At 35.9% G+C, this 12,615-nt stretch overlaps 1 protein-coding gene across 1 annotated transcript in view; it reads right to left on the minus strand.

Annotated features, from left to right (window-relative positions):
• The window catches only part of PRTG (protogenin), a 167,221-nt gene that overhangs the window by 62,451 nt on the left and 92,155 nt on the right, over positions 1-12,615 (minus strand). Inside the window, exons 3-10 of the mRNA XM_010836842.1 lie at positions 11,970-12,114; positions 10,587-10,726; positions 8,975-9,112; positions 8,562-8,720; positions 7,777-7,936; positions 6,734-6,981; positions 4,379-4,543; positions 295-600 (exon numbers count right to left, since the gene is read on the minus strand). Of these exons, the coding sequence (XP_010835144.1) occupies positions 295-600; positions 4,379-4,543; positions 6,734-6,981; positions 7,777-7,936; positions 8,562-8,720; positions 8,975-9,112; positions 10,587-10,726; positions 11,970-12,114 (1,461 nt within the window). The remainder of the gene's footprint in view (positions 1-294; positions 601-4,378; positions 4,544-6,733; positions 6,982-7,776; positions 7,937-8,561; positions 8,721-8,974; positions 9,113-10,586; positions 10,727-11,969; positions 12,115-12,615) is intronic.

Here is a 12,615-nt window from a genome sequence, read left to right on the forward strand (position 1 = left end):
GAGGATGAGATGGCTGGATGGCATCACTGACTCGATGGACGTGAGTCTCAGTGAACTCCAGAAGTTGGTGATGGACAGGGAGGCCTGGCGTGCTGAGATTCATGGGGTCGCAAAGAGTCGGACACGACTGAGCGACTGATCTGATCTGAACCAAAAGTTTAAATTGTTTTCAATTAAACCCATAATCTATGGAATATTTTAATTTTTGAGACAAAATTTAAAAATATAAACCTAAGTTAGATAAGACAAAGAAGAAAGATACTGTGTTATTCTTCCTTAATAGTCCACATTTACCTTCCACACTTGTAGCTTTGGGTGTCCTGTGTGAGGTCCACACTGAAGACTCTCCCAGCCCCACTCTGGTGGCAGCAGTAATCCTCACCAGGTAGACACTATCAGGTTTCAGGCCTTCCAAGAGGTGCTCATGAGTGGTCCCTGGGAGCTCCAGAACTTGGATGGAGTTTTCAGTGCTCAGGCGGAAGGAGAGACGGTACAGGACCACCTGGCCCCGCCGGTACTTGGCTGGGATGGGCAGCCAGGAGACGAGGATATCAGTGGGACTTCGACTTGTCAAACTAATTTCAGGAGGTCTCAGGGGAACTAGTCATAAAAGAAGGCAGATTGCTTATCAATATTTAGGATCAAAATGATCAACTAGCACACTAGTATTTACTGAAGTATCTTAGCAGCAGCACATCATATAATAAAGAACAGGTCCTTTCAACCCTGGCTGAGGCTTCCAGTCAAGCAGAGTACAAACCAGAAAAAGGAAGGAAAAAATACTGAAGGGAGGATCCAGTGTGGAGAACCAAAGAAAGCAAGATTTTCATCAATGTTGCTGTGACTGTTTTGATGTTGTCTGGGATGAATATGAGCTTACTTAATACTCATAAAAAACATGAGAATATTTCACAATAACTTCACCAAGATGCCTTAAAACATACAAAAGAGAATTACACAAGAATGGAGAAGCTGAGGACAGCAGGGTTAAAACCTGACAAATAATTTGAAGTGTTTAACAGTTGTATCTTAAAAATTAGTGTGACTTTTTTTATCCCCAACTATATCTCCATGCTGCTTAATATGAACACAATGATTTTCCTGTAAATAATCTGAATATAACTGGCACTCCAGGAAAATGGGTCAAGAATACTGGGAAGCAGTCTAATATTAAAAGTTAAGATGAGTTCTGGAGTTAGCCTCTGAGTTACTGAGTCCTCGTTATACCAATTTCTACTGTGTGTGATCTTAGCCAAATTAATTTCTCTGTGTCTAGGTTTCTTCATATACAAAATGGGTATGAAAACAATAGTTTCTTCTACAGGCTTTCCTACCTCAAGTGATGGAAACTATCTGTCCAACCACAAAAGATAAAAACCCTGGTGTCACTCTTGACTCCTCCACACACTCCCCACATTCAATCCCGTGGCTCTATGACTCACATGGCCACCCCCATGGTCCCTGCACCATCACCCTCAGCCTGTATTGTCCCAATAGCCTCCTAACAGATCTCCCTGCCTTTGTCCTCATCTCTACCATTTAGTCTCAACACATTTGCTATTAAATTCCAGGTCAGATCTTGTCATTATTCTCCTCAAAATACCTCCCATTTTACTCACAGGAAAAGCTAAAGTCCTCATTGAAGCTTCACACGAAACCCTATCCACTGATGCTTGTATGGTTGGCTCCTCATTCTATGCCTCATCTCCTACTACTTTCTGCTTGTTCCCTCCACTGTAGCCATGCTTGTGCTTCAGGCCCTTAGCAATTTCTGTTTCCTCTCCTAGAATGCACATCTTTCAGTCATTTGCTTAGCCAGTCCCCATTTTCATTTCCTTTGTGTGTGTGTTAGTCGCTCAGTCGTGTCCGACTCTTTGCGACCCCATGGACTGTAGTCCATCAGGCTCCTCTGTTCTTGGAATTCTCCAGGCAAGGATACTGGAGTGGGTAGCCATTCCCTTCTTCAGAGGATCGAACCCAGTTCTCCTGCTTTGCATGCAGATTCTTTACCATTTGAGCCACCAGGGAAGCCCCTTCATTTCCTTTAGGTCTTCAAATGTAACCCATGACAAGAGGTATCTCTGTCTGAAGACTTACTCCCCTTTCCTGCTTTCTTCCTTCTTCTCAACACTTATTACTATCTAACTTAGTATATATCACTGGGTGTTCATCTTATTTATTGTTCCTCTCCCTCTTCTCCCACAGTAGAAAGTAATAGTTTCTTCTTGCACAAGTTATAGGCCAATTTTTCATCTCTTTCATTCACTACTGAATACTGAATAACACATAGCAGGTACTCAATAAATATTTGTTGAATTAATGAAATAATAGGTAGAAAAGGGAAAACTAAGCATTTCTGAGTCCTTTACATGAACTCATGAATTCTCACAAAAACCCAGTGAAGAGAGCGTCCCTATTATTTATACTTTATAGCTAAGAAAACTGAGGTAGAGAGGTGAAATCACTTATCCAAGGTCACACAGCTTGGAAGTAAGGAAGTAGATCTAGAGCCTACATTCTCACGCCTATACTTTACTACTCTTATATAACAATGGTTCTTCTATCATAGGGCTAGGTCGGGATTAAATGAGCCACTGGAAGAAAGGTTTTTAGAACAGGCAGTGGTAAACATTTCACAAATATTAGCTGTGTCTGCTGTGTACCCTAGGAGACCCACACAGAGTAGAATGGCAACCCACTCCAGTATCTTGCCTGAAGCCTGACAAGCACAGGCTGAGGAAATGGGGGGAGGATACTGATGTGGAAACTGAAAAAGCAGTGTCAGAAGTCTGTATGTTATCCAGAAAACAAAATGAAATTTAATTAAACAAAAAAGTTGCAAAATAAGGAAAGGTTTAAAGGAGAAAACTTTGAGATCATAACTGAACTGGAACTGGCAAGTTTAACCAGTGGCTTGCTATGCTTTAGACACATTTTCTTCTATGGGGCAATACCTCATATACCTCATAAACCCAAAGCAACAGCAGCAGCAAACACCAGCCTGTGTTTCACTTTAGTTATACATGTCAGAGGCTGTTAAACATAATGAGATAACTAGAGAGGTAGGTCATGGTTCACCCTAAAACGGAATAAACTCAAATGTGGAATTCAGCGTCCAGATCAGTGATAATTTTTCCTCTAGTAAAAGTCTGAATTTATAAATAAACAGTTACACAAGTGGCATTACACAAATATAAGAGATGTAGGACTAAATGGATGAAGAGAAAGATTTGAGAATCATTTATATTAAAATGCTTTGAAAACTCAAGGAGGACCATTTCTTGAGGATGGATGAGAAAACATTTGTAAAGGGGGAACAGTGTAATTAAGTATATTTTAAATAATCCCCCTTTCACACTGTAGAGTACAAAAAATGGCCCTGGAGAGGCCCTGAAGAGCGAGATGAAGAGTCAGAGGAGGAGAATCAGTTCTATCAGGACTATTTTAACAGACAGAATTTCCCACCATTATAAGAATATATGGGCTTCCCCTGTGGTTCAGATGGTAAAGAATCAGCCTGTAATTCAGGAGATCTGGGTTTAATCCCTGGGTCGGGAAGATCCTCTGGAGAAGGAAATGGCAACCCACTCCAGTATTCTTGCCTGGAGAATTTCAGGGACAGAGAAGCCTGGCGGGCTACATACAGTCCATAGGATCACAAAGAGTTGGACATGACTGAACGATTAACATTTTCACTTTCATAAGAGTACATGGAGGCCCGCCCTCAAATGCACAGCAATTCAACTTCCAATAGGAGATAACAAACTGAACAAGTAATACTTTCCTCCTTAAGCAGAATAAACACAAATTTTTCTAAAAATAAGCTATCTGATTTTATAAGAATAGTTTAATTGATAGTACTAAATTTTATAAACTTTCAGTTTCAGAAATTCAATTCCTCTGGCCTCCAGTCTTTACAGACACTCAATGTAATTGTCATTACATTTATTCCTGCCTAGAGAATCTCACATTTTGTTTCACTCAGTAAAGAAAATAAAAAACTCTGCAATGCATTTACAATTTAAACTAGGAACTTGAAGAAATATAATGACAATTTTGTTATTAAAATTTGCATTATGTGTCTGAATTTGTTCAATATTTATAGCTCATGAAATTTAAAATTATTACTAAATCAGATGACCAATTAAAAACTGTATGAATTATAAACAAAAGTGCTCTTTATCCTTATCATATCCTGTTACTGTCAAAAATTGAGGGTAAGATCTAAAACGGTAAATTAGCCTGCTAGTTATCACATCCGGTTTTTTTTTTTTTTAAACTAAAACCAGGATATTTTCTCTTAAAACACATATTCCTCTAAAGTTGTAAGAAACATATTAATGTTCATGCTTAGATATCTTAGAATCACGTTTCTTACCATCCTCTAAAGTGTTCTGGATCACATGGTCGGACATCTGACTGGCCCCCATTGGCATATATGCCACAATGTAGAAAGTATAATTGCTGGCAGGTTCCAAGTCATCAATAATATAATGAGTGGTGTCGTTTCCAATGACTACTTGATACTCTTCATTATTTAAACCTAGATTAAATAATTGGTGTTTAAAAATTATGAATATTCAAAATTAAATTAACAAGATCATTACCATTTAACAAGACTACATACAGTCTTGTTATACACTGATCCTTGGATCTCTGTTATTTTTGTGACTCTGAAAAATGTGAATAGGAAGGTTTTTATTTTCTAAAAGTAACCATGTTTTGCTACAAGTTTTTAGCTTGAATTTTTCCTGAAGAAATCAAACTGAAAACAATTAATCTTCTCTAAACTTCATTTAACATCTAGTCAAAACCCATATCAGAGACAATGTACAGCAGTAACACAACAGAGTTTAATACTACAGAACACTGTAGTTCATAACAGTGTAAATCTTACTTGCTTAAATCACGGTTTCTTTTTTCTTTTAAACATAAATGGAGAGACAGTAGGGAACGTAATGGCTCGACTCTTTATAAAAATAAACCAAACCAAAAGTTGTCCTGCAAAAGGTCTCATTTTGCCCCTAGAGATTCTATTAAATTTGACTGACACAAGTTGTTCTTTTATTTATACTAAAAGCAAAAGAACTGGGAGGCACAGAATGTGCTTCAAAACGTTTTGTTCCACTATGAGGTACCCACCCCCCCACGCCCAAAGAGGAAAAATACTCTCAGCAATTCTTAATAAAATATGCATGGCAAGATACAGAAGAGGATTTGTCTTTGTGGGATTTAATTCCTACAGAGCAAACCTGTAAAGTGGAACAAGAGCTCTGGCAGCTACTGTGTTTTGTGAACAATTCACAGTAAATGCACGTCAACTTAATCAAAACTCTCTAAGGACAGAGCCCCTTCTCTCCACACTGGATTTATAAACAAACAGAAGGCAAATTCCACTATTAAGTTTTCCCACATTTCTGAATTAACTTGATAGCATTTTAATTAGACAAGATTACAGGCATTTCACAACAGACTAGCTAATGGCTCGTTAATTAGGAACGGCATAGTATGATTTCTGACCTACCAAACAAGGTCCTTGAGTTCAAATTAAAAAGCCTTGTGCTGCCTATGAATAGACCACTGAGCTGCATGTGGAGGCTCTAATGAAACAGCCATAATAGCGAACAAGAGTGGTCTCCACCAAAGCCAGCATTCCTTTTACCTTCTTAAATCACTAAAAAGGGTATTAACATACTCCAACATGCTTAGTTATCAGATTTTCATTCTTCTTGCTACTATGACCTCTGATTTAAATTCAAAATACTACTTCAAAATACAAAAAACAAACAACAACAAACCACCTGTTCTGCAGACAATTTTATTAGAGCACTATTCTTTGAAATTTGTTTGGAATGTCTACTGCATAAAAAGCAGACTTTGTGTAAACAACTAAAATCTGTAAACCTCTGCTATGGTTTCCACAAGAAATCAATAGTGAAATCTCTAGGATTTACAACTAGTTTTTCCATTTCCTCTACATTTTTTTGCTAAAAGAAAATATGAGGATAAAAAGGATTCCAGATATGGAACTGAATAAAAATTTTAATACAGATTTGATTTCTACTTTTATATAATAAATGAGATATCAATAAAGAGTATCCTGCTCAATTTTTAAAGAGTTCTATGAGATTTCAGAAAACATTCAAAATATACAAAATCATATTATGGGGAATTTGAAAATGTTTACTTTCCCCCTTGAAAATAACATGCTGCAGTGACTAGAGTTCACCTTATTTTATTAAGTATTTACACCATTGTTCCTATGTGATTGCATACTTAAATTGGTATACTAAGTCTTAAGCAATTGATACCTTGGCTGAAATGAAATTCATAAAGTACACCACTCTAACTTTTGAGCAGGCAAAGATGGTACTTATTTCTAAACAGAAAAATCTTAAACTATCCTTAAACACGTAAAGAATCCACTCCAATATTCTTGCCTGGAGAATCCCATTAACAGAGAAGCCTGGCAGGCTATACAGTCCAGAGGGTTGCAAAGAGTCAAATGGGACTGAAGGGACTGAGCAGGCATGCATACACATAAGGTATACAATAATACAAAATTTAGCAAAAAACTGATACACAGATCATATAGTAATTATTTTTATTAAAAGAGGTAAATGCCACAGAACTTCAAAAATATTTTGTGGATTATGTAAAACATCATTTATATTGAAAACAAAGCCGTGACAGTAAGTAGCACTTAAAAATAAACACTTCTCAAATTGCTTACCTTCTGCTTTCATGTAGTGTACAGAATAAGCGATGACTTTGTCTGAATTGTAAAGTGGCCTCTCCCAAGCTAAAAGGATGGCTGAACTCGACATGGTTTCAGCATGCACATTATAGGGAGCACTGGGTCTGTCTTCTGACATTACTACAGTCAGTCTGGCTCTAGATAAAATTGATCCTTGGCTGTTCTCAGCCATGCACTGATAAATAGCATCATCTTCAGGAATAATCTGGTTAATTACCAATTTACTGAAGGAAGAAAAAAATTATTTCAATGAAACGTCTAAGGATGACATAAAAATAAAATTATGCTAAGTGCACTCTAAACTTTAAATAACAAGTTACTAAGAGCAACCTGTGTAACCAGCCCTACTAAAGAAAAACCTATATGAATTGTTTAAAATTACTCTTGTTTTTTGAGTCTATATAAGTAAGTATGTGTGATATCCAAATCCTTTTGTCTTGAGGTGACAGCTTGATCTCTTTTTTAAATTTGGCTTTTATTAAGGAAGTATATTAAGTATATTAACATTAATCATTAATAGCATCTAATTTCTATAATGTTGCAATGTTACATAAATTCAGGTCAATAAAAATGTTCAGAAGTTTTGTTCAACATATGAGAACGGTACAAGAAGATTCCTATTTACACTAATAAAAATGAATTCTTAAAATCATTAAGTTTGAACTGTGGAGGAATGCTTAGAGACTTAACTATTTCCTTCTAAATTCTTCACTTTATGGAGCAAGGAACTAAGACTCCAAAGGGTTTACATGCTGCTAAAAATTTAGCTGGTGGCTTACCAGTACCAGAAGCCAGGTCTGGAGAACCGTTCCAACTTTTATTATAATCTACCATGATCCACATATAAAATACAAATGGATTCTGGCATGCTGATATTACAGTCTTAAGTTAATTTCTTATTGTTACTTCAGTTTAAAATACCAATTTAGGTATTTGATGTTATAATTATAACCATTTCACATAAGAATTACTAAATCATTATGTTTTATCTAAAACAGTAGCAAAGTGACTTAGCCCACCTGTTGTACATTTTAATTCTACCATTTGAATGTATCTTCCTTCCATTTTTCAACCATGACATTTTGGGTGAGGGTATTCCTTCTGCCTGACATACAAATCGAGCAGTACCAGCTCGAGGCCTCGTTAAACTTTCTGGCCATTCAACAAATGAAGGAGGAGCTATTTAAAAAAAAAAAAAAAAAAGAAAATATTTTTGTGGTACAAACACAAATCAGACAGTCAAGGAAGAGAACAGCAAATGATACAAGTCCCATCCCTGAAAATATCTGACATTCTAAGCTTCCTGCCTGCACTCTACATCTATTAAAATCTCTCTCTCTCTGGATGCCTTTCCTCTGCATTGCTCAGTTAGATGTCCACTTCCCACAGGCTTTCCCCATTGACACCAAACATACAAACACACTAAAAATATGTGTGCCATGATCCTAACTTAACTAAGCCCAACATACAGCCCTTGTGAATGCACATAGACAATAAATTAAAATTGTAGACTGGTCAATGTGTTTATGAATTTGTAGGTGGGTGAGAAAATAAAAGGGAAGCTTAACTAAGAAGGACCATGATGTTATAAAAGCAAACATGATGAATACTTCAGAGTGATCCTAGCCATATTTTAACACAAGGCTTTGATTTCCTCCTAAAATTCATTACTGGATTATAATATTTCATATCAACTTTCACATAAATGCTACAGAATTAAAGAAAAGTGGAAATAAGCTCTGAGGTAAAACAGCAAGTGTTAAAATGTAAGATTCTCCTAATTGCAGAAAGAAAGGAAACATACCCAATACAGTTAAAGTTGCCATGGCAACTGTAAAGTTGCGTGTGCCTGGGGTAGTGGCCCGACAAACATACACTCCAGCATGTTGCAGCCTGATGTCAGATATCATGAGGTTACCGTTTCCAAGTACCCGAGTATTAAAGACATCAATGGACTTGTGATCTATTTCAAAGAGAATACTTGAGTTAAAACAATGTAATATACGATCTAAAATTTGACAGATCACTATCCAAACAATCATTATCACAAAAGGTCTAAAATTTTCTATACTAAAACCTTTCATCTACACTCTGTAACTGCAGAAAGTTAAAAGCCATGTAATTGCCAAACATGCGTGTTGTATATAAACACGTTATCAATTTCACTAGTATGAACAAAGTTGAAGGAAAGTATTTTTTTTTCCTCAGAAGACTTACCAAGACGGCTCCAAGAAATGATTGGTTTGGGATTTCCCGTGGCCACACATTCTAAAACAACAGTCTGATGAAGGGATGTTGTTATGTTTTGTGGACCTGCTACAATGGTCGGTGTGTGGAAGGACTTAGACTCCTTACCTTTAAGAGGGAAAAGGCAGGAAATGCGAAAATATTATAAATAAGATATAATAAATGAATTAAAATATCTATTCTGAAGTCACTTTTTTCCTTTTCTAAAACAACTTAATTGAGATATAACTCACCCGTTTGAAGCACAATTCAACTGCGTTTAGTACTTTTGGAGTTGTACAATTATTACCATAACCAATTTTAAAGCATTTTCATTACCCCAAAAACAAATTCCACTCTATCAATAGTCACTCTCAAAGCTCCCCATAGGCTGATAATCACTGATCTACTTTCTGTCTCTGGGTTTGCCTATTCCAGATATTTAATAAAAAAGGAATCACATCTTACATGGTCTTTCGGAACTGGCTTCTTTTCATTTAAACATTAGTTTAAGGTTCATTTAAGTTGTACCATGTACCACTACTTCATTTCTTTTTATTGAATAATAATAATAGATTAAATAATTAAATGGATAAGATACATTTTATTTATTCATTCATCGGTCGATGGACACTTAGGTTGTTTCCGTAGAGATTCAAACATTGACTTAATACTTTCACAATCTTGTTGGGAATTAATGTGACAGTGGGGGGAATGAAGAAGTGAGAGAGTGCTTTTGTCTTTATGCTTCATACCAAGAAGCTAATAGATACCACCTCAAATTAAAATATGGCATTAAAAATTTAATTTCAGTTTCGATGTTTCTTAAAAAATTTTTTTAATCTTAAAGGATCTTTTAGGAAGTAATATCTCTTGTGAAGAGTAAACATTCATTTGAAGTTCAACAGTGTCTTTAGGACAGGTTTTTTCCCCACAACATTCAAGTAAATTTAATTATTTAAAAATAAAAAACTAGCATCTGTAATTCCATTTTAATAAAACACATTTCTTCATATTCATCTCTCTAGCTAGTTTCCCGTCTAACTATATTCATGTATGGCAAAATACATGAAATTATATACACTCAATGTTAACAATGATCACCTCTGGATATGGACTAGGGACATTTTAAAACATATCTTTGTACTTTTCAAGTTGTTTAATGTAAAAAAATGTATTTTACTTTCATAGACATTACTCTTTATAATAAAGCATGCATCATTTCTACAAAGGATAATTTTTCCTAAAACAACAGACAGAAAAACCCAAACTGGAAACAAATACATTTTTATTAACAATGGAAAAATTTGGTAGAACTAGATGACTATTATTCTTTTTTAAGTCTTTCTGCATTTTATATTTTAAAAACAAAAGTATTTATAAAACAAAAATTCAGTCTTTCTTAAAGATGTTGATATTAACGTATAAAGCAAGTTAGAGGAAGAAGGTTGCTTAAATATATAAAAATGATCATTTTCCAACTAGATTACAATAAAATTTAAGTGAAATTAAAGTACTACTTTAGAGCATACTATTATAACCAGAGAAGGAAAATTAAAACCTGGGCCAATTAAAGCTTGAAAAATAAACTTCTATGTGGTACCTGGAATCACTGTGAGAGAGGCCTCCATACTTTTACGTCTGTGGGCTATAGTAGCAGCAACACAACGGTAATTTCCAGCATCCCTCTGGTCAACATCATATATCTGCAGTACTCCTGTTGGCAGGGCAGTTATCCTGTCACTAGAAGAAACATGATTAAACTCTTTGTAGTAGATTTTACATTCTATTTTAACATTTATCCTATGGTAAGAATTAATATAGTCAATCTTTTAAAAATGCCAGATGCAATACTTTCAAGACTAAAAATACTAGCTTGATTCAGTTGTTTTCATTTGGGCTATAACTCTGTAAAACACAAGTAATTATGCTGTATGTGACTTGTGAAATCTATTGGTGTAATTTTACACAGAATCTCACTTGACATGAAAACTTACATTTAGAGCTTAGTATGATTAGTACTTTTAGTACTTAGTACATTTAGAACTTACAATCTAGAGCTTAGTATGATTTTTTTTCCAAATTCCTGACTTTTTGCCTGTTAGTATCTAGGTATTTGTCAAGATTTATCTGAATGTAACTTTTTTTTAAAGCTCTTCCTTGAATAAGTTTGTCCATCTTAGTGCTCTTTACCATTTCAGCAAGCAATTTGAGCCTGCTAAGGAATATTGCTACTCATTAGGACAGGAACCAAACTTTTGAAGTTGCTGCCAAGTTCCTGACCCCTAAACTCTGACCACCTCAGAGCACTAGGTATATGCATGCATGCAGGCACGTGACTGTGTGTGTGTGTGTGTGTGTGTGTGTGTGGTGTGTGGTGTAGAGGGGGCTGCTAAGCAATTGGCAAAGATGGAAGTGGGCAACCATTATTGTATATATGGGAAACCCTTAAACCTTTAAAACAGCACTGCTATTCTCAGTAGTCAAAGTGTAATTTAGTTTCCTAAATTCTTGGGCTGCAATCCAGGTGCCCAGGGGGTCCCATGGTTAGAAAAGATGTTTGAGGAAAAGAACAAAGCACTAAGAGAATCTGAATTCTGATCTGAACCAAGAGGCCAGGAACTATGCCCCATGTACCAGAGACTGATAATCTAATTCTTTGCCTATGTTTGAGATGTCTTAAAGCGTCTGCCTACAATGCGGGAGACCTGGGTTCGATCCCTGGGTCGGGAAGATCCCCTGGAGAAGGAAATGGCAACCCACTCCAGTACTCTTGCCTGGAGAATCCCATGGATGGAGGAGCCTGGTAGGCTACTGTCCATGGGGTCGCAAAGAGTCGGACATGACTCAGCGACTTCACTTTAAGAAATTAGTTATCGCTATCATAAACAAAAATCAGTTTCACCGTGATCTTTCTCCATATACAGTTTTATGATGAAATCTTTGGTCCTTCTGTATCATCTTCAAAGACAAAAGCTGCATTTACCTGTCCATAGTTACAGATAGAGTTGTCCGATTTAATTCCCATGTTATGGCCGCAGGAGGGTTTGATGAAATCTTGCATGCAAATCTAGCAACTCCACCTTCTCGGACCTCAATAGAAATTGGCTGAACTTCAAATGCAGAAATAGCTATAAGATAAAGTTTTTCATATTCAGAATAAGTATATGCACTATTATATAATGCCTGGAAATAAAATTATGCTAGGTATTACTTATCAAACTTGAACTTCTGCTCAAACATAAGGCCAACTCAACGTAACAAGCACAGAGAGAAATTAAAAGATAATTTTAGAAAAACCACTGGGCAGTTACCCTGCTAAAGGACTTTAGTCTTTCCCAAAATGAAATTCTCAAGAATCTTAGATTTCAGAAAAAAAATGAACTGAAACAAAAAACAGCAATTATTAATGGTAGATAATGATACATTAAGCTGTGCAGTAAAAATCTCAAATACTAGTGTATTTCAGAGGACAGGGAAATCAGTAAAGACAAACTAGTCAGGTAAAAACCTTTCACAAGGATTGTTTTTTAAAATTAATTATTATTATTGGCTGTATTGGGTCTTTGTTGCTTTTGTGCAGGCTTTTCTCTAGTTGTGGCGAGTGGGGACTACTTTTTGCTGCAGTGCGT

This window comes from Bison bison, unplaced genomic scaffold (assembly GCF_000754665.1).
Source record: "Bison bison bison isolate TAMUID 2011002044 unplaced genomic scaffold, Bison_UMD1.0 scf7180017864066, whole genome shotgun sequence".
NCBI classification, from domain to species: Eukaryota; Metazoa; Chordata; class Mammalia; order Artiodactyla; family Bovidae; genus Bison; species Bison bison.